General features: G+C 39.9%; 1 protein-coding gene across 2 annotated transcripts in view; it reads right to left on the minus strand.

Annotated features, from left to right (window-relative positions):
- LOC101941277 (sodium channel protein type 2 subunit alpha-like) overlaps positions 1 to 22,850 on the minus strand; it is a 114,186-nt gene that overhangs the window by 50,357 nt on the left and 40,979 nt on the right. For both annotated transcript variants that reach the window (XM_065561780.1, XM_065561782.1), the window contains 4 exons: positions 22,506 to 22,805; positions 15,190 to 15,537; positions 12,706 to 12,838; positions 9,126 to 9,364 (listed from right to left, as the gene is read on the minus strand). In XM_065561780.1, the coding sequence (XP_065417852.1) occupies positions 9,126 to 9,364; positions 12,706 to 12,838; positions 15,190 to 15,537; positions 22,506 to 22,805 (1,020 nt within the window). The remainder of the gene's footprint in view (positions 1 to 9,125; positions 9,365 to 12,705; positions 12,839 to 15,189; positions 15,538 to 22,505; positions 22,806 to 22,850) is intronic.

The raw sequence follows: 22,850 nt of genomic DNA on the forward strand, positions 1-22,850 counted from the left end.
GAGAAAGTTTTGGGCAGTCAGGGAACAGGTAGGGGGTAGGGTCCTGGGGGGCAGTTGGGGGGGGTCTTAGGAGGGGGCAGTTAGGGGACAAGGACAATGGCTCTCTTAATGGCTCTCCATGCGTCTCTGGACCCTCTCAGCTGTTGGGCTTGGACGGAAACATTGCCTGAGGGTAGTGAGAGAATGGGTTATCGGTGAGGTGGGGGTGGGCGTGAGCCCGGTCAATAGGGGCAACCCCTACCAAGATCTGAGCCTTTTCTCACACGCCCGTTAGAGCTCGACATTATGCTGTTTGGGACCCCTCTTTGAGGAAAGCCTCTGGATTGCAAGTCCAACCGCTACCTCCTCGTGGTGAGAGTCGGTAACTGGCTTGGATAGCCAGGCGGATTGCGGAGGATGAACCCACATCCCACATTCAGTGGGGTGTGGGACGGGGTTGGGCAGCCCCATATGGTGCCACATGGATGCCCCCCTGGTAAGGGTAGCCTCCCCCAGGTACGGGTTGACTCCCCCTGGTAAGGGTTAGATTCCCCCTGGTAAGGGTAGTCTCCCCCAGGCACGGGTTAGTTTCCCCCTGGAAAGGGTAAGTTTCCCCCAGGTACGGGTTAGTTTCCCCCTGGAAAGGGTTAGTTTCCCCCTGAGAAGGGTAAATCTTTTAGCTATGGAAAAAAGTAATTTATATTTTTATACCGGATTGGCGCTGGACCGGGTTAATAACGCCCCCGCTGTTGGCTTTGATGCCCCGGCTGACAGTGTTAAATATATTAGGGGTGTGATCAGGGTCGCTGGACCAATGGATAAAATGGTGTGGACTATAATGAAGTCTCATGAGAATGAGAGTGAGAATCAAATCCTCCCAGTGGAGCATGGAGAGGAGGTAGAGGAGAATGTTTGTGATGATCATGGTGAGGAGATTTTATCTATCTTACCGATGGTTTTTACAAGGGACACTTTTAATGATTTAACTATGGACAGTTTTAATCCAGATTTTAAGTATTTAAGTACATTTGATGATCCATATGTTAGGGAATCAAGTACTGATTTTAATAGGGATCGTAATAAGGATCTTAACAGTATTGGTAGTAATATAAATATATTAGAAAGTAGTTCGTGGAAGGATGGGGTTTTTTATTTAGAGTATCCCGTTGATAGTTTTAATTGTCCAATATGTCCCCAGATATTACCAACATTTGGTAAATGGGCCAAACACATTAATGTGGTTCATAAAAGTAAAGCCATACGAGTTGTATGTAGTAAATGTGGAAAATCTTCTCAATATCATAATATAGCTTGCCACTACCCCAAGTGCATACCCAAGAAGGCGGATACCCAAATGAAGAGCCATACGTGCTCGGTCTGTGGGCTTGGTTTTCATACTAGATCTGGATTGAGCCAACACTGTAGACATAGACACCCTGCTGTGAGGAATGAGCAAAGAAAAGAAGATATGGCTGCTAAAAGTAAGATCAAAGAGGGATCGACTAGATCTCGTATATGGACTAAAGATGAGGTTGCGCAGCTTATACAGTTGGAAAGGAAATATATTGGGAAAAGGAATATAAATAAATGTATTGAGAGCGAGATGAGGACCAAAACGAATAAACAAATATCAGATAAAAGACGAGAATTAGCAAAGAAGAAGTTAGTGGTAACAGGAGATAGGGAGGAAGTGACTGAGGTAGAGGACATTAGAGTAAATATATTAGAAATTCCGCCCCCAAGAGAGAGGATTTTCCCACTAAAAGGACATCCAGAAGTGGATTTAGTGGAGAAAATATGTAAACGGGGAAAACAAAGTAGGGAGGGAAGAGAAATAATAAATAGTTTAGGGGAAATTGAAGGATTATTAAAGGAGGATCTAACAAAAGCTCTCGGATGGGCAATGTTGGAAAAATTATGTTATTCATTAGTAGAGGGACAGGACCCTAGAAATGAAAGTCAAATAGAGTTGAGGAATAAAGGAAAAGGGAAGATTAGAAAGGAGGGGAGAAGGAAGCAATTTAATGCAATTAGGAGATATGCTACAAAGAAAGCTAAGTATAAATTCTATCAACAATTATTTGATAAGGATAGAAGAAGATTGACTCGCATTATAATGGGAGAGCCAGATAAGGCTAAGTGTGCTATCCCTATGAAAGAAATTGAGGAATACTATGTAAATATTTTGGGAACAATTGGACATGGTAATATGATAGGGTGGCCATCATCCACAGAGAATGCGGATAATGATATATTAATGAGTCCGATCTCTGTGGATGAGATTAGAATAGCTTTAACAGAAATAAGAAAAGATAGTGCTCCTGGCCCAGATAAAGTAAAAGTGAGCAATTTGTGGGATATTTTTAATTTAGACTCCTTAATACTTACAAAAATTTTTAATATATGGTTTCTAAATAGACAGGTACCAGATGAATTTAAGAAAAATAGAACGATTTTAATACCAAAGACACAAGATGAGGAGGAAATGAAGAAGTTAACATCTTGGAGACCATTGACAATTGGGTCAGTTTGGATTAGAATCTATACCAAAATATTAGCAAAAAGACTGGTGGAAACAGTTAAGATATGTAGTAGACAAAAAGGGTTTATATCCGCCCCTGGGTGTGAGGAAAATATTGCTATATTAGATAATTTGATTAAAGGGGCTAAACGAAATGGGAATGAAATTGCAATAGTGTTCGTAGATCTGGCTAAAGCATTTGATTCTGTGGGACACGGACATATAATAGCCGGGTTGAGAAGATTTGGTATAGATGAACATTTTATAGATATTATTAGGGACCTTTATGATAATTGCACAACTAGGGTATGGGTGGGTGATGAAGCTACTGAGTCTATTTTAATTAGGAGGGGGGTCAAGCAGGGTGACCCGTTGTCCCCAATTTTGTTTAATATTGCTATGGATCCCCTTTTAACTAGATTAGAAGTAGAAGGAAGTGGTTTTTATGTTAAGGGTAATAGTGTCACGTCATTGGCTTTTGCCGATGATGTGGCAATTTTAAGTAGCTCATATAAAGGAATGATCAAAAATTTGGGTATCTTAGAGGAGTTTTGTAAAAATACTAATCTCTCTGTTAATGTGAAGAAAACGAAAGGCTTTCATATTTTAACTAAACATAAAACCTATGTAGTTAATCCTAAGGATAATTGGCAGATAGGGTCAGAGAAGATTGAATATGTTCAACCAGGGGATTTTGAAAAATATTTAGGGGCTAGAATAGATCCCTGGATAGGTGTAGGGGGACCGGTACTTAAAGAAAAATTGAAAGATTGGAGTGAGAATTTAATTAAGGCCCCATTAAAACCGGCCCAAAAAATATTAATTTTACAGACATACATCTTACCGAAGCTATTTTATAATCTTCTTTTAATAGAACCCCCTTTTAATCTTTTAGACGATCTTGATGTGTTAGTTAGAAAAATAGTTAAAGAGATTTTACATTTACCTCAGTGTACCACAGATGGGATATTTTATTCTAGAGGTAGGGATGGTGGTTTAGCTCTCACTAAGTTTAGTGTGCAAATCCCAAATATGTTAATTCGTAAATGGAGGAGACATATTGTCTCGAGAGATGATTGGATGGACCTATCTTATCTATATGCAGGAGAAAATCTTGTGGATAAAATATTGTCATTTAGTGCAGTAACATCTCATCCCAAGAAATGGAGGGAAGAGGAATTTTTAAGATGGTCGGAACTGAGATGTCAGGGAATAGGGATAAAATATTTTAAAAATGATTTAATTAGTAATTCGATTTTTAGAAACTCTAGTAAAGTTAAATCGTCAGCGTATATCGCAGCATTGCAGCTTAGGGCAAATATTTATCCTACTAGGGAGACATTAGCAAGAAGAAGAGGAGGTGTGAATGCTCTTTGTAGATGGTGCGGTAAAGTGCGGGAGACTGTTCCCCATATCTCAGGACAATGTTATAAGACTAAGAATGCTAGGATAAAAAGGCATAATAGAGTAGTGTCTGCAGTTGTAGATAAGGTTGGTAAATTAGGGTGGAAGGCAATGATAGAGCCCCATTTGAGAAATAGTAAGGGTGAGTTAAGAAAGCCGGATATTATATTTATAAAAGGAGATACAGCAGTGGTGGTTGATGTTACAGTGCGATGGGAGGATAATGCCGGAAGTTTGGAACAAGCCCACAGTGAGAAGGTGGCTTATTATCTTGAGTTAGAGGAAGAAATTAAAAACTTAACGGGAGGTAAAAATATCCACTTCTTTGGTTTTGTGCTTGGGGCGCGTGGCAAGTGGAGTGAAGGTAATAATGATTTGTTACAATTATTGGGAATGGACAGAAGTAAAAATTTTAAGGAGAGTATATGTAGACTTGTTTTATATTCCACTATTGGTATGATGGCTATATTCAGTGACAGGTAAAGATCCCGGAGTTTCCATTCCGTGTATCTTGCCAAAACTAAATTTTAGCTATTTTGGTTTCCATGCTCTAAATTTTCAAATTTTTAATATTGTTTTGAACATTAACATATTTAGTGTTATTTAATATCTGCCCTTCAATAGAATGGTTTTAACTATATAATAAATACTTATTAATGGATGAAATTCCAATTTAAATTATTAGTTTATTTATTTATTTATTTTAGCTACTGGATGTGGATGCGGACTGGCCGCGTATAGTAACCAGGAAAGGGCAGGTAGTCACGCCTGTACATAAATAGGGGGTGGGGTTCTGGAGGGCAGTTAGGAGCAGGGGTTCCAGGAGGGGGCAGTCAGGGGACAAGGAGCGGGGGGGTGGGGGGCTGGGAGTTCTGGGGGGGAGCTGTCAGGGGGCAGGAGTGGGGAGAGGGATCGGAGCAGTCAGGGGACAGGGAGCAGAGGGGTTTAGATGGGTTGCGAGTTCTGGGGGGGGCTGTCAGGGGGCAGGAGTGCGGAGAGGGATCGGAGCAGTCAGGGGACAGGGAGCAGAGGGGTTTAGATGGGTTGGGAGTTCTGGGGGGGGCTGTCAGGGAGCAGGAGTGCGGAGAGGGATTGGAGCAGTCAGGGGACAGGGAGCAGAGGGGTTTAGATGGGTTGCGAGTTCTGGGGGGGGCTGTCAGGGGGCAGGAGTGCGGAGAGGGATCGGAGCAGTCAGGGGACAGGGAGCAGAGGGGTTTAGATGGGTTGGGAGTTCTGGGGGGGGCTGTCAGGGGGTGGGGAGTGGTTGGATGGGGCGTGGGAGTCCCAGGGGTCTGTCTGAGGGTGGGGGTGTGGATAAGGGTTGGGGCAGTCAGGGGACAAGAGGCAGGGAGGCTTAGATAGGGAGTGGAGTCCTGGGGGGCAGTTAGGGGCAGGGGTCCCAGGAGGGGGCAGTCAGGGGACAAGGAACGGGGGGAGGATTGGGGATTCTGGGGGGGCGGGAAGTGGGAGGGGCAGGGGCGGGGCTAGGGCGGGGCTCCTCCCGTCCTCTTTTTTGCTTGCTGAAATATGGTAACCCTAATAGGCTATAACTGTTACATATAACAGCTTGTTATATATCTTCATAGTTCCTTAATATTTTCACACAGTTATATTCAGTAATTAAAATCAGTGACTGAAAGACTTTACCTTCTGGCATTTATCTAGTAACTTATGTTTTATGAGTTGGTGCTTTCAGTCCAGTTCCTACAGGATACATCAAATAAAAATAACACAAGAATTGACAGTAATTTGCATCCTTGCTGGCAGTCTCAGAAGAGAGTCTGAGATAACTTCCCCCTAATGGTGGTTCCTTCAGGTCAGAACTGAAGTATGGAGGTGGAATAGTACAGAGAAGCTTGCTCTGTCTGGGCTGTTCCTGTTCTGTGGATAAAGAGAGGGTTCGATCCTTCAATGCTGCCAATCTAGCACCTTCCGAGAGCTCCACATTCATATGGAAAAATGTGGTTCAAAATATTTGAAGGGACCAAGGGTAAATGGCAAAACCCCATTGATTTTAGTGGGGCCAGGGATTTCACCCCGAGATTTCTTCTGCACTACATACTGATAAGCAGCATGTAAAGCCCTAGTGATTCTGAAACAATTATGTAGTGCCAGATACATCCCAGTGTTCTGCAATACCACAGAAGTGTGTCCAGGATTTTCCTAGTTATCTGCTGAAGCAGGAATTGTGCATTCTGCCACCACACTGTGATTGTGCAGTTCCTTCATCCCACTTGCTCTCAGCCCCACAATAGTTAATTCTGTGGCAGCAGGACTGACTTTTTCAAACCACTATGCAAGTGTGATGCTGTGGGTGACTGGACCTAAATCTGGGAATTTCAGAATTGGGAGTACAGTACCTGAAACACCATTAAAACATTAATCACTGTCAAATGGTACAAATCAATATTTTTTACAAGTATTACTTTTCAGAAATAACAAAACTATACAGTTAGACAAGATTTAAGGGAGATTACAGCATAATCAGAGGAAAAGAGACAACTCTGCAGAACAGTTACAATTGGGGTCAAGGGATTTAGGTAGTAAATGAAACACAAATTTTAAAAAGTCTTTCTTCCCGAACACACATGCCCATCACCCACAAATAATTTTTCTTGAGCTTTTGCTGCACCATCAAAACCAATGGAAATAGAACATCTTAGCTGAAATTAATCTACCTTTTCTGATTATTACTGGTCGTTCTTAATCTGAAATGACTAATAAATTGTGTAGAAAGTAAATCATTCCATTTCATAACTATTTCTTCCTTCTCATCACAATACTGCAAGAGCACAATCTTCTGTTTGCCATATCATAATCAATCCCCTAACAATAGAATATGATATCAACAAATAATAAAACATTCTTTGGATGCAAACCACCAAATGAGGAACTGAGGATTTAATTGAAACCAGTAGAGAGGACATTCTCTGCATGCACATACCCTTAATTAAGGTTAATGAATTATTAGAATGGATAGTGCAAAGCCTACTTCTTGTTAACATGCAGAGAAAGGAAATCAGGAATTCAAAATGGGGGATGGGCGAGAAGGTGGAAAGCAGGACCTTGGATTGGCAAATGGCTGGAGTGAGAGGGGTCTAAATTAATCTTTTGCAAGACAGACTATAATGTCTTGCGGAAGAATAATCTGGAATGTGTAATGAATACAAGGAAAATATGAGTGATTTCAGTTGTTGCATGAGGAAGGAAACCCTAATTTATAGAAGAGCATCTCAGATTGTCATTTTAATTTTCTCTGTTTTTATATTTTATTAATGTACTATTTTAAAGGGTCATTGCCAAAATGTAAAGGCTACAGAAAATGGTTCTGTTCTTTAAAACATCTTCTTACAGAGCTATATGTCAGACCTCCTGAAATCAGTGTTCAAAATGAATAGAAGCTAGACTTCTCAACATCCAGCAATGATAATTAGGGCACTTGGTTGATTTTGGTTCTCAGGCATGCATATGACGAGTCTGTGTGTCTCATTCCATCCCTCTCCTATCCATACTTTCTGCAATCTTGTGCACTGGCAAGGGATTAAAATTTTATAAGAATCCTGTTCTCAGACAAAGAATTCTTGCAACTAAACATGAAAATGGCAAGTGGAGTGAATGAGACAGTGTATATATATCTATAGATATAGATATAGATATATATTCAGAGAGAGAGCGAGAGAGTATATATATATACACACACATACACACACACACACACTCACAAACAACAAAGTTGGCAGGTCTTACTATCCAGAAAGGCAAGCGTGCATAGCCGCAAGCCTATGGGTGAGGTTTTAACAGAGTGTGTAGATAAATATGTAAAATTGACACAACACTTCTGCACACACAACTGTCAAATGTACTTAGCTATTCTTTATGGTGGGATTTGTTCAATACAGTATTAGTATCAATGCTACAATACCATACCACATTTCATTTGGATTACAAAAATGACAGCAAAATTCATAGGAATTTTTTTTAATGGAAAATGCCATTTTTGTCTAAATCAGAACATTTAGGAAAATGTGTTTACTTTTATGAACATTTGCACAAAAATTTCCATTTTGAGACTTCTGAAAATGTTTCAGAATTCCAAAATGTTATGTTAAATGTTTTTCATTTTTATTTTATATTATTTCATACTATGTCAGCACTATGACTGCTATTGACAATGCACAAAATAATGGTGGACATATTCTATTCTATTGTTTTATTTTTATTTTAAACATCATTAAGGGCAGCTGCTACTTAGTACTGATTGGAGTGACCCTTTGATGTAGAAAAGATAAAATGTTTTATCAGTAGTAAGTAGAAGCTGCCCTAAATGACTTTGAAAATTAAAAAAAATAGAATATTTCAATGATTATGTCATGTTATGACATGTCAGTTAGCACACAATGTTATGAAATAATGTAAAATATAAAAATTGGAGAAGAGAGAATAAAATAACATTCTAAATAAAATTTCAGAATTTCAAAATGAAGATTTTCTGAAACTGATTTTTTTTTCTTGGAAATTCCAGTTCATGAGAAATTTAAAAAATATTTGTTTTTTGTTCTGAAATTCCAAGTTTCAAATTCCAACTTTAAATGGCACCCAGTTTTTCTAGTGATATTGTTGGTAAATTTACAAACACTTGAGCACTTTCTGATACGCATTAAAATATAACCTTCTAGTTTGGCGAGTATTTTTCCAGTTACCTAAAGTGGCACTGGCATGTTAGTAGCAAAAGGAATGCCATTCCAGTATTACTACTTTCATATAAAAGTAACTGAAGACAATTCAAAGAGCTATTCTGATAGTGGAATATTTTATTAGATTTCTGACATTAAAAAAATATTTTCTATGCAAAGAGTGTCAGCACCAACGGGAGAGAATTAAATCATCATCTAGCAGCTAAAAAAGACAAAATCTAAGATAGGCTTCAAAGAATCTGTCAAGCAATTTACCTAAACTGAAGATTATGCTGTCAAACAATATTCAATGATTTCATTACAACTCAAGATTATTGGTCTGATCATGCTCCTGTAAAAATCAGCTGCAACGCTGGCCTCAATGGAAGAGGCCATTCTTATCTGTGAGAGTCCAATGTACACTTTCTAACCTGCTTATAAAAGGCTGTCTGGAATGAAGTTAAAACAAGTTTTTATCTATCTAATGAACACTTTCTTTTAGGAAAATGCATTTTTATCCACTACATGGTACATTAGAACCCACTTACCAGGTTTCCCACAGTAAGCACACTGCTGAACTGTTCTGTCATTGGGTAGTGTTCCATGGCCATAAACAATGTGTTTAGAACAATGCAGATAGTAATAGCAAGATCAACAAATGGATCCATCACAACCAAATTGACTATATGTTTTACTTTTAACCATGGGCTCCAGCAGTCCCAGATCAAGAAAGTGTTTGCAAATCTGTACCAGCATGGTGGACATTTTTGTCTGGATTCTTCAAGTTCTGGGGGGAAAAATGTTTAACATTAACTTATAAAACCAACAATTTTCCTAACAGAGACACTAGTAGTTCTTAGTTTAAAATTAAAAAAATATCCCAGAGGTTTATGTGCGGCTAAAATATAGTATATGAAAGAATTAGCCATATGCAATTTGTACACTAAACACACACATTTCCAAATGAGTGTTTATATCTTTATAAGTATAATGATACTGCTGCTTTCACATTAACTGTGTAGTACATGATTTTCTCAACTAAAACATATTCACTATTACAATAAACAATAAACAATACTGAACCACTACTTTCACATACTGCAATGTGAGGGATACTCTCATTCTTTACTCAAATCAGTAGCGGATTACCATTTTGTGGGGCCCTGGACTAGAGTAAGTGGGGGCCCCTCCCCACCTCTTCTGCCTGCAGTCCCCTCTCCGGGCACTCCTCGGCAAGCCCCCATACCACAACCCTGCTCCCTGGCAGGAGCATCAGGCAGGCAGAGTGGGGCAAGCCCCTGTGCCCCAACCCTGCTCCCCAGCAGGAGCACCAGGCAGAGCAGGTTGGGGCACAAGGGCACCCTTTTTCTGGGGGCCCCCAATTGGCCGGGGCCCCTGGGCATGGGGCCCATTGGCCCAGTGGCTAATCCACCACTGACTCAAATCACTGTTGTTGTTTTTTAAAACAACAGCAACATGCAGTATGTGGGTTAAGACAAACACAACCCTTCCCCCACTCAGTTTTAATAGGAAAAGTTGTCTTCTCATGTACTTACAATAAATCTATCAATTAAGAAGCAGATCTATTATGAAAGCCTGTGTCCTCTGTTGGGAATATTTGATTCCTATTTTTCCTTACATTTGACATCATCATAAAGGTCAGATTTCCAGAAGCCAAATTGCCTCTAAATAGTGTTTAATTACAAGGATGAACATCCAGTGTGAGAAATCAGACCTTAATGGGATGTTTGGGGATGGGGCAGAAGGAAGATGGAGATATTCTGGTTTAAGTGAAAAGAAGTTAGCCTAGTGAAAAGCACCCCACTCCCCCTTTTCCCTCCTTCCCCCCCAAAATGTCATGGCACTGTTTAGTAGAAGTTGAGTCTGAGTGTGTGCATTGCAAAGGGCATCAGTAGGTGATGAGCAGTTTCCAAAATTCTATATAAATATTAGTAGTGAAGATCTTCCTGCAGTAAGATAGAACAGGTTGATTGGGTGGAATAACCAAATTTCTGAATGTTTAGCTAGTCAGAATGCTGACGGGGGAGGATTATTGTTAGGAATCAGGGCCTGCAGCAGAGCCAGTCTTCAGGTAACTTAACGAGTGCAGCTGGCCTGTAGTAGTCTGCATAATTGGCTATACCACATGATCAGTTGGAGGAGTCAGCAGACCAGTTCTTAAGCTGAGCACCAATTCCGTGACTGTTCAAAACATTTGCCCCTGGTTGCGTTAGTTCCTGCCCACCCCCCATTCTAGGTAACCCAATTCTTACACTTGACTCCGGTTCCTGACTTTGACTCTGAACTTTGGTTCCATCTCCTGGCTCCTGACCCTTGACTCTGACCTCTTACTGACCCTGGGCTGCAATTCCTGGCTACTGATACCTACTCAAACCACTAGCCCCAAATGACCACATCTCGGTTACTGACAGTGATCCTGAACTGGGATGGAAAATGGGCTTTCAGAGAGAATGATTGGGAGGACAAGGAAGACAGGGTTTCCCTAGCCATATTCCAGAGGCTGAAAAAACACTGCCTTTGAGGCTACAAAGGAGCTATCAGGATGGTATAAGCTCAAATCTTCTGATTTTTCTGCCTGTCCTTGCTAGTAAAGGAAGAGGGAGAGAAAGGTAAACAGTGAGAATCTTCTTCAGCTGAAGGAAGAGGTGACAGAGGTGAGAGCAGAACTTGCCCAGAATTTTGCATAATGGGAAGCAAACTGGCCCATCTACACATAGTGCTTCATTTAGAGACATTGGAAAATTTGTACTAACTTCTTGTATTAATCAGTCAAATTTGTATGGACTCAACTGACATCAAATCTAGTAGAAAGGAAGACTCTATTGTGATCTGAGATTTGTAAAAACGCATTGGAAATATTTTTACAGGAGGATAGGTAATGTACACCTTCATCTCTGATTATAATTAAGCTTGGATTGATTTGCTTCTCTGAGAAATGAGAAAGTGACTTAGGAACTCATTTTAAAAAATGTGTTGAAATTTTGACTTTTCACAAATGAATTTGAAGAGTACTTTGTAAATTTTGTTTATACATGTTCTTTAACTTTGAGATAGAAGACACATTACAAAGGAAATTAAATAGGCTTTGTCTGACTTTTTAGAATTGCTGTTAAAATTTTTCCTACCCATATTAATCAGTAATACTGTGCCAAAAGGTATCATGATAGATCTTTAGAGCAAGTCAAAATGTTATGTTATTTGAATGAAGTTCCAGTATATTCAGTTTTCATCATGTTTCCAAATCACCTTTCATTCTTCTAGTTTTTGTGAATAAATATTTTATAGGAGGAACTTGCAATATATGAGGTTTTTATACTTTTGTATAAAATGTTATTTATATTTTTGTCTGCACCCCTCAAGTGTAACTCAAGAGAAGAAGTGGATGTCTAGGGTTGGAGGGACCCAATTTATTTTTATATGTTTTTTTTTTAATCAAAAGACATCAATTGTTGTTCACTTTCCATACTTGTCTGTCTTTGGACTTTAAGGTAAGGACTTTGGGTAAGGACCATGCATAGCACGTCTCTGGGACTACCATAAACAAATTATTAATATGTAATGAGAGTTTCTGTGAAGGTTTGCTTTAATCTCCTATTGATCTGATGTTTTAGAAAGAAATCTCGTTCTGCGATATTAGCTCTCTCTTTGACCTCTACCACTTCATCATAAATGCTAGTATCATGGAATAGTCTTTCTCCTTCTGCGGTTAAAAAAAAAAGACATAATTAGTCATCTGCCCTTGGATGGCTGTTACCCTTCAGACCTGATCGCCCTTTCAGTGGCTGCACTAAGAGAAATTATCTTTCTTTCTCCTCACAGGGGAATATTTCCCTAACAGTGTTTATTTTGTTTCTCCTACTCTGTTCTAGACTGGAGCTAATATATAAAAATATATAGATTGGGACTAATATCATAGGAGGTTTAAGATAAATCAGGGTAAATGATTAAGAACATGTGCTGGAAATGTTCATTATGTACTTCCAATGCCATACAGACTTCACCTGTCCAATTATACAATTACAAGTGAAATTGTGTACATCTTGTCTTAAATGCAGCAACTAACACAAATGGAGTGAAATGTGTATAAAAATGAAATTCGTCACATACCTTCCATTGTGTTTGTGAGTATGCTAGCTATACTCATTGCTCTTTGCCTTGCAGCAGAATCTTCCAACATTTCCATGGAAATTTGATAAGAACTCAATCTTCTTTTTCTTATTTCTGTTTCTGTAGTGGTGCACTGCAAATGAAATGCTGGTGAATTAAACCATTTTCAGCAACTTATTAACAACACAATATACAAATCCTATCATGACTTTCAAGTAAAGTCTGCTATGAATAGCTTCTTATCCAATATATTAGACTTTCCTTACATACTGCAAGTTTCTGTCTCCACTAAGATTATCTTTGCTGTTTCCTAGATGTCTGGTGGGAATTTCAAACTGCCCAATAAGCAGTGAGCTAATCGGAAGTGGGTATATGCAAATACACGCAGTGTGATTAGATAGAGGAAAAGGAGGATTTTAGGTTCTAGCAGAGATTCAGGTTCTCTCATTGAAGGGGTTGTTTGAGAAAGTATTTGCAAGATGACTCAATTTGGAGAGCAAATTGCCAAGCAGTGCTAGGAAGTTGGGGACCAATGGTTAATTTAAATAAATGCTGTGAGTAAACTAAAATTTGCTGCCAGGTATCTTTTTGCTAAATGCTTATTAATCTCTTAAGAAATTAACCGCACTTGTAGCCTATTACCCAAAGTTCCTGACAGATGTGCATATTTGCCAGTCATAAGGTAGCAATGGCAAAAAAGCTAGTATTTAAAAGGGTAATATTGGTGCATGAAATACAGTAGTAAGGAATTAATGATGACTGTGCTATTAAATGTTGCATTCCCATCCTGCTAAGAAATCTCACAATTTCTATAAAAGCATTTCTGATGATGGAAAAATCAAGTTATAATCATTGCTTTTTCATCCACCTAAATCTCACTGTTTCAAAAGGGTTGCAATAAATATGGAAGTCACCACATATTTTCCTAGTCCATTCAAGTTTATAAATGTTTAGGATATATAATATGATGGTCTTGGACTTTTGCCTTCTGTTTTATATGATCTCAAGTTACCTTTATAAAGCAATAAATATTAAACTCTGAGTTAAACATTCCTTAGCAGGCTACTGCTTCTGAGCCTGTGTATATTTTTTACAATTTTTTCTTTTCCTCTTGCTTGAGACATGGTGCACTGGTCTGAACATAGGAGTGGGAGTAAGGAATTCGTGAATCCCAATTCCTGCTCTCTCTCACCAAATCACTGTATGGCTTTGGCAAGTCACTTAGGGCAGTACATAGTGCAGTGATCTGCATCATATGGAGTGTAAATTCTAAAGCACAGCAGCATGTTATGCACTAACTAGCCAGTGTTGACCCTCCTGGCGGTTACTAAAAGTCCCCTAGTGTGTGTTAATGTAGTACTGCTTGAAATAGGATGACATTAACGTGCAGTAGGGAGCTTTTAATGTGCATCAGCAGGGTCCACATGGGCCAGTTAGTGCACAAAACGCTGGTGCATATGAGTATTTACCTCCCATTCCCAATTGGTGCGGACTAATGTACTGTGTAGACAAGCCCTTACTTTCTCTGCCTTAGTTCTACCACCTGTAAAATGGGGATAATAACTCTTGCTTACTTCACAAGGGGGTTGCAGTGATTAATTGGTTAATGTTGGTTTAGCATGAAGATAAAAAGCTCTGTACAAGTGAGGACAATTATCATTCCTGAAAAGGAGACTCGACATAAACAGGCTGAATCTCTTTTAGATGAAAAGATCTATCAAATATGCACAAGCAAACATGTACCAACTGGCAGTTTCCTTAGTTAATTTTTTGAATTTCTGGTCCAAAGACCTATTTCAGGATAGGAAATAAACATAGAAACAAAACAAGAAATATATGGTGGTAGTGAAATTTAAATACTGCATTGTAAAGAAGATGTTTGTGATTAAATTCAGTATCATTAAAAGCTAGCCAGTGTCATTGCCAATACATTTTGTATAATATTATACTGTATATACCATCATTTTTTGTAAATATTTTAAATATCTCATTTGGGATTCCAGAATTTTACAACATCAGCTGAAATTAATGCAATTGGATGGGTGTATAATAAACACATTTTCTCATTAATATTATGTATCTGGTCTTCCTCCCATTGAAGTTCTTGGTATCACCCCTTATCTTGTTAGTTCTATGTGTTTGCAAGTACTGTACTTTTACTTAGTTGTGGACTGAAGGAAGTTTATCTATTTCAATCTGTTTTGTTGGGGCAAAACTTAGATCCAGATGAAAACATTCAATTAAGATATTTTTCTCTCCATATCCTATATGCAGATCTCCCATTGAAGACAGTGCATGTAGGAACAGCAGAATATTTCAGTTCAGTTCTGCAATATGTATCTGAAATTCCCCCGCCCCTTTACTGTGTTAAAAGAATTACAAGATATAGATGAATTTGCAGCTGTAGAAACACCTGCCTGAACTATTTCAAACTTGATTATATGACCTTGAAGTTACTATGATCAGTGGTTTGTCTATGATCACCTCTGGGAGAAGTTGTCCAGTAGGCGAAGTGAGAGCTGAAGGTCCTCCAACCAAAGAAACCACCCCATTGCAATCTACAGTGCTGTGCATCTTCCCATTTGGTGGAAGCGCTGGTACCATCCTGGATGACGTACTGGCTTCACTAATGTTACTGTTGCGTCTTTCACCATGTCTGTTTGGAGCAAAGAAAGACTCTCTTCTGCTCTCGTTGTCTTCAAGAGTGCTGTGCTCATCATCAGCGAAGTCATTTTCTGATCCTATATCTTTTGCTCGACCTCTGAAGCTGAAAATGCTCGTTCTGCTGTTGCGCCTTGGGGAAAACAGGGAGCCACGAATACTCAGCAAAGACTGTAGAAAACCCCGCCCCCCACAAAGAACAGCATTAGTAAATGAAACACTTTAAAATACAATATCTTGTTTTCTCATGATAAGTAGTTACCACGCTCTAGAGAGAGAATATTTATTTGTTTTTAAGCACCAACAATGTGCTCACAGGGCCACGTTATCTACGGAGGGGGGGGAGTGATTGTTTTCAAAGTGTTATGGAGGCTGTAGTCAGAAAGAGGGAGGGGAATGAAGTCCAGCCACTGGTATCAAAGTGTTTGGTTGGGCGGGGAGGGAAACAGGAAAGTTTAGCAGTTAGGAGCATTGGCAAAAAGAAAAGGGACTGAGGTGGTGTCCACCATTTTCTGGGTTCTGGAGAGAGGCATGCTTCCCACCTACACCCTGACTGTTTATGTGCTCTACTTTTTTCTGTCTCCCACAAGATTGCAGGGATGAGGGGTCCTTGTACATTTTTCTTTCCATTCCTTGTGGGAAACAGGGACTCTAAATCACAAGGCTCATTACTCACAGGGCTGGCTCCAGGCACCAGCTTAACAAGCAGTTGCATGGGGCGGCCAAGGGAGAGGGGCGGCACCTGCGGCAATTCGGGGGTGGCAGGTCCCTCACTCCCTCTAGGAGTGAAGGACCTGCCGCTGAACTGCTGCTGCCGATCGCGGCTTTTTTTTTTTTTTTTCCCCAAATGCAGAAATGCTGGAGCTGGCCCTGATTACTCATCGCATCTCACTCTACTTTCCTGAGGGATGAGTGTTCTAATGATCAGTGCTAAAGTCACTCTGGATAAGCCTGGGCTGTACACCAGTCTGTAGTCTTCACCAGCAGGCCCCGTGTTGTGGGGGCCGCATAAGCAGCACTCTCAAACTACCACCCAGTGAAAAGTTTGGAGAAGACGTGCTGGAAACTGTATTGGCACATGCCCGCCCTCACTGTGCTGTGAGGGAATGGCTGCAGAGCCCTCGTAGACTGCACAGAGTTCCCAGAAGGCTGCCACTTATGCATTACGGTTCTAAAGGTGGGTTTTGCATATAGTTGAAATTACTTTTAATAAAATTTTAGGGCCATGAGTTCTAATTCTGCCCTTAAATGTGAATGTGGGACTTGGAAGGAGCTTGCATGAGTGTCCCAGGCAGGATTTGACTCAAAGCAAGTATACAGAGATCAGCACTGAGAAAAAGCAAATCAAACTTTGTTGGTAATTCTTCTATTTAATTACAGTACAAGAAACTGCTTCATAGAACCTTTGTCTTCCTTTCTGCATATTTCATTAGCAGCATTCATGAATAAATAAAACTAGTAACAGTCTTGGAGAAAACAAACCCTGCATTAAGCTTTCTTCAAGCTTCCCTTTTTACCAGTCATGTCTTGGTATATTAAGTCTCAATTCAGCCACTATTTTTTCAGGAAAAAATGAGTATTTACGTGCATAAAATAATAGCATTTACATTCAGATTTTATTGTGAGTGCAAGAAAGAATATGAAAAGCAAAGGCTCCTTTAAAAAAATATTTATCCCTACATCTGTACTAAGAACCTGAGCACAAAATACTGTTGGAAATATATATATATTATATGTGGGACTGGTAGCACTGCCTTTTATTAAGGCTACCCAACACTTCCAGTTATAAGACCCAGACTTATAACTTTGCCAGACTTTAACCATTTGGGTTGAAAACTTCCATGCCAGCTATCTGCCTCAGTCTAAATGTTTTTGGAAAATTCTGCTTAAAGTTGCAGAGCCATTTCCAAGAATGAGGCTAAGAAAATATGTTGTTTTGCCCATGTTAAAAAATTCTGGTGTCCTTTCCTTTGAAAAGCTCTAGTGTCGTGTGTCCCTCCTCTGCTCCCCCCCCCCCCCGCTTTGGGGCATAGACTTAAAGTTTGGCATGGGGGTGGTCTTCCTTCCAAGGATGTTTCTTTTGCTATCCCCATGAAAATCTGCCCAAATTTGGTAACATTATAAAAATCACAGATCACACATCTCAGTAGAGACTTCTTAGGTTTTAGCAGCTAAATTCCCTGAAGAGTCTGTCTACCTGGAGCATGCTCCAGCCTGGAGCTGAGCAGGACTTTCCCTGCAATTGAAGCTCTTGAAGCTGTGGGCTATGCTGGGTCCACTTGAACTGACACTTGAATTGAGAGCAGGGAAGCTCTCTGTCCTGTGCTCTCAATGCTTCCCCTGCTGTGTTCAGGAGGAGGAAGCTGACAGATTCCAATGTGATGGAGAGAAGAGCCAGACCTGCAGAGAACTTGGGAGAAATTGATTGGGACAAGGAGCCTGGGGTGGCAACTAGGAACAGGGGTTGATGGAGGTGGGATGAGGAAAGTGAGAAGAGGGTAAATGCAAATGGAAGTTGGGGTGGGCAGGACACTGGGACTGGCTGGGTAAGATGATTGGGATTCAGTGCTGGGGAGGGAATGTTGAAGGCAGGGGAACTGGGAGCCCAGGGGTGGGGGAGATGACTGAGATTGTCTGAGGAGCCAGGTGGAGAGACTGCAACTATCTGGGCAAGGAGACTGGAACTGGAATAGGTAGTCTATAAGGGTGAGACTAGGACTGATCTGAGAAGCTCCTGCTGAATGACCCATGGGGTATCAATATGGTGCCAAATGATGGAATTTCTGTTTTTTCTGTTTGCTTTTTTAAAAACCAAGTAAATGACACATAAACTACGTTAGAAGAACAATATTAAGGTTGCGAAGTCAAGCACTCAAAAGGTAGGAAATGCCAGAATTAAGGTTGTCTGTATAACCTTCATTCAGCCCCCTTGAGTGTGTGCATTAAGATACAATTGTGACTTACACAATCATATTCTATTTTTATCATCATTGAGTGAATAGAATGGATGGTGCTCACTTAAGTGAGCAGCTATTTTGTTTTTTCCTCGTTCAGAGTGTGGCTCCATGCTTATTTCCTGCACACTATTCAAACCCTACTGTGAAGACAGAATTATTAATTTCCTCCTGGGCTTTTCTGTGGCATTCCTCACTGTAATATATCCAAGTACTATACAAATGGTTATGAATTTATTTCACAAAACTCCTGTGAGGTGAGGGATTGAAATTATTCCCATTTTACAGATGGGGAATTGAAACACAGAGAGATTGAGGTCAAAATTGTCCACTAATTTTGGTGTCCAATTTGAGACCTCTAGGACCTGATTTTCAGAGTACTTATTATATATAGTGCTTTATATGTTCAACACATATCTCCCATTGACTTCATTTGCAGCTGTGAGTGCTCAGCACTTCTGCAAATGAGACTGAAGGTCTCCAGTCAGACACCCAGAAAATTAGGAATGCACAGTTAGTGACAACCCATGAAAAGTTTGCTTTAAGTAACATAATGTATCCTTTATCACATAGCAACTCTGTGGCAAAGGCAGGGATAGAATCCAATTCCCCAGGGCAGCATTCAGCTGCCTACATCAGGAGATCCTGCCTCATTCACTACCTACCGTTCACCTCCTGTAACATATGAAGCACATATCCTACAGACAACAGTCTCCTTCACTACATAACCCTGAATCATGCCCAAAGAAGATCCATCCTGTGCACTGAATGAAGCAGGGGTCCTGTGGAAAAAACAGTATGTGGTCATGTAATTGTATCATAATGCGTACACACAAAGAAGCTGAAATAAAGTTGGTGTATTTCTGGCATTTAGTAACTTTTGAAAGCTTGACATTGCAAATGCTCTTATAACAGTTTGTGTGTGTAATTGTATATATAACTTCTTTCCTGCATTGCATCCACTAAAAAAGGTTTTCATTTCTGTATGTTTTTAAGGTATACCAAACTTTTGTGACTATTGTGTGTGTGTGTGTGTGTGTGTGTCCCTTTTTAGGAAGTTATAGCAATTAGATAGAGGTGCTCTCTTTGACTAATTTTGATCTTTCTTGGCAATTAATTATATTTAATTTTGTATTTTTCATAACTCAATTATACATCATTTATATTCTGCAGTTATACCTTAGTACTTTGTATAGTTACATATCTACCAAAATGAATTGTTACAGTTATTTACTTGGTGGCACTGTAATTTGTTTGATAAATAGTATAACAAAGACTGCAGTGCATTCATCTTTAATTTAAGTTATACAACTCAAAACCTGAGATAATCAATTTTTGTAATAATTTCTAAGGCCTAACTCTGCAATCCTTCCATATGCTGGGCTCCCGTTGATTCTGAGCCCTAGGTTGAGCCCTAAGGGAGTAACTCCAGAGGGAAAAGTGCACAGTTGGTTTGAAAGAGCTGTGTGCTTCTCAGACACACATGCTCAAAAGATACATTCAGAAGAAATAGACCCCTCACTCCAAATCTGTAGCAGTTGCTGTGCATGCAGGGGGACACATGGGATACACGAGCTAATCCAGCTCCCATTGAAATGAATGGAGACCTCCCCAGGGGAGCTGGAGCAGATCCATAGTGAATAGGGTGTGAGAGGAGATCTGTGGATGAAGACTGCTGCTCCTCACTCATATGCACACACATGGAGTCTTGAGCCAGTGGATCAGAGCAGCACACAGACCCAGGGCCGCCCAGAGGGGGGGGGGCAAGTGGCGCAATTTGCCCCAGGCCCAGGGCCCAACAGGGGCCCCCACAAGAATATAGTATTCTATAGTATTGCAACTTTTTTTTATGGAAGGGGCCCCCGAAATTGCTTTGCCCCAGGCCCTCTGAATTCTCTGGGCAGCCCTGCACAGACCTATTCGCCATGTTTTCTCTGATCTTTCAGCCTGTTCATCATGTTAACCATCGCTACTCACACTATAATGTACAATCACTAGGGAATTCTCTGTGTGGCACGAGGCACAGAGTATTTCCAACACAGACTCTTCCCATCTCCCTTCATTGCACAACAGACAGATGGCATTTCCATTGCATTTTGGCCATTCCCTGGATATGCAGAGGGGCAAGATTTGCCCCGAAGTACTGATATTGCATCACAAAAAGTGACCAAGTTAGCTAGTTAAATTGGTGATTTGATACTCTTTAGATCACTAGCTCCCTTGATAAGTTCAGTGGTGAAAAGTTTTACTTTAGGTGGTTGTTCTTCTGGCTACTTTATCCCTGCTTGTGTAAGTCGTGGCCAGTTAAGAAAAGCCATTTCCCTTTTTTTTACTGTACCTTTCCCTTATTTAACCTGAAACCTAAAATGTACCATGTTTGTTTCTATCTGATGGGTTTTCATTTTTCATTTTACATGATGAATTATCATTTTGTTCAGTGTTCTGGAAAGTATTTAAAGAGCCTTGAGATTTTTAAGCTTGCTAAGGTTCTATAGTAGTTTCTTAGCTCTTGCTGATGGGGGACTTGGTGGTAAAAGGCAAGAAGGCTTTCAGAGAGGTGAATAAAATATGATGGACTAGTCCATGCCAATGATACTTTACTGTTAGAAAATAAATCCACATCAAGTATTTCCCATACCATCTCTGTCCTGTAAGTATACAAGAGAGTTGCAGGGCATGGGGTTAACTATGGGAGGGTGTGTGATTTAGTAGATAGAGCTCAGGACTAGGATTCAGAAGTTTATGGTTCTACTGGCTCTGTCACTGACCCTTCTGTGTGACCTAAGCAAGTCATTTAGTATCCCCACCTGTGAAACAGGGATGATAATATGTATCAAACTCAGACGGATAGATGAAAGGCATTTTATGGGCCTGATCCAAAGCCCATTGCAATGAATGGTAAGACACTCATCAACTGTAATGGGCTTTGGATCAGACCCAAAATACATAAGTTCAAAGTACTATTGTTATATCAAATCAAATTATAGCTACCCAAGAATTTTTATCTCTAGACATTAAATGGGCACCTAAATGCATACAGTATCTGGGAATTTGAATTGAGTTATATAAGCAAAGTTATCCCAGTGTGATAGAAGGGATACCTTGACTTAGGACTTGTCTACATAGGGAGGTTAGTGTGCAGCAAGCCAAGGGGTAAATCTACAGCACACTAGTTTAACACACAGTAGTTCACTGTGTGGACCCTGCTACAGCGCACTAAGTTTGTAGTGCGCTTTGTCATCCTACTGTTTCAAACATCAGAGCACACTATTGAATTTTTAGTGTGCTGTAGCAGGATCCACAGTGTGAGTTAGTGGATGTCAAGGTAGCGGACTATAGATTCACATCCTGGCTTGCCATCCGCTAACTTGCCATGAAGACAAGCCCTTATTGTGGTGGAATATAATGATGCTCTCATATAGAATGAATTAATTTAAAATGAACAGTATGTCTAAATTACTTATTGGTATAAGCTTAAATGTTCCCCTGTCCCATTCTCATTATTTTGGAAACTCAGAAATATTTTTCTCATTTGCCACCATTTAAAAATGCATCTGAAGAAGTGAGGGTTTTTTTAATCCATGAAAATGTATGCCCAAATAAATCTGTTAGTCTTTAAGATGCCACCAGACTCCGTGTTGTTTTTGTGGATACAGACTAACATGGCTACCCCCTGACATTTAAAAATGGGTTCAGTAACACAAACAACAAAAGTTAAGGGTGGTCTGGTATTCCTAAAATACAGAGAATACATGGGGATGTTGTCTCCTACAAAGGTTTTATTGTTTGGGGCTTGAGCTGATTTAGGAGTGGACAACCAATGAGTGACTTATGTAAGTTTTCCTAATGAGTTCCAATCAAAAACTTTTTAACACTCCACATCATCAAGTGGTCTGTGTATGCACGATATTTTATGGAAATACATTTTTAGAAGTGTTTTAGCAAAGTTTTGGGTAAGTAAGCCCATGTTAGATGATTTAACAGAAACATCCAGCTAACTGTTTGAAACACTGCTGATTATAATGATTACAAAAACTAAATTTAACAGAAGCTCTTTTCCCCACATTTTCCTTTTCTTCTCTCTTCATATAGTCATAGTCTTCTACCTGTAACATTGCTGGAATTTCCATGATAAACAGATCATGGTAGTAGAAGAACATAAATTATTTAGTAAGAGCACTGTACCTGGTGGGGGGAAGTGAACCTCTTTTCATATGTCAGTCGACTTGCTTCCATCGAGAATCGGAAACTTTTCCTTCTGATACTGTCCTCTGATTCAGATTTGGGGAACTTTTCAACATCTCCCTTGTCTTCTGCTTCAGACAGTTCCTTCTGTCTTCTTTTCTTCCTTCTGTTTCTCCTTTCTTTAGCACTCTTTGAGCTCAACTTCGATGCTTCTGAGGAACTTTCCAAGAGCTCCCCTAGTCCCCCTACTCCACTCAAATCTCTTGACGCAACAGACGCTGCTACTACTGCTGCCGTTGCCTGTTGGTTTACAAGGTGTGCTATTTTTAGAATGTAGATAGCTAA

Source organism: Chrysemys picta, chromosome 11, assembly GCF_011386835.1.
Source record: "Chrysemys picta bellii isolate R12L10 chromosome 11, ASM1138683v2, whole genome shotgun sequence".
Taxonomy (NCBI): domain Eukaryota; kingdom Metazoa; phylum Chordata; order Testudines; family Emydidae; genus Chrysemys; species Chrysemys picta.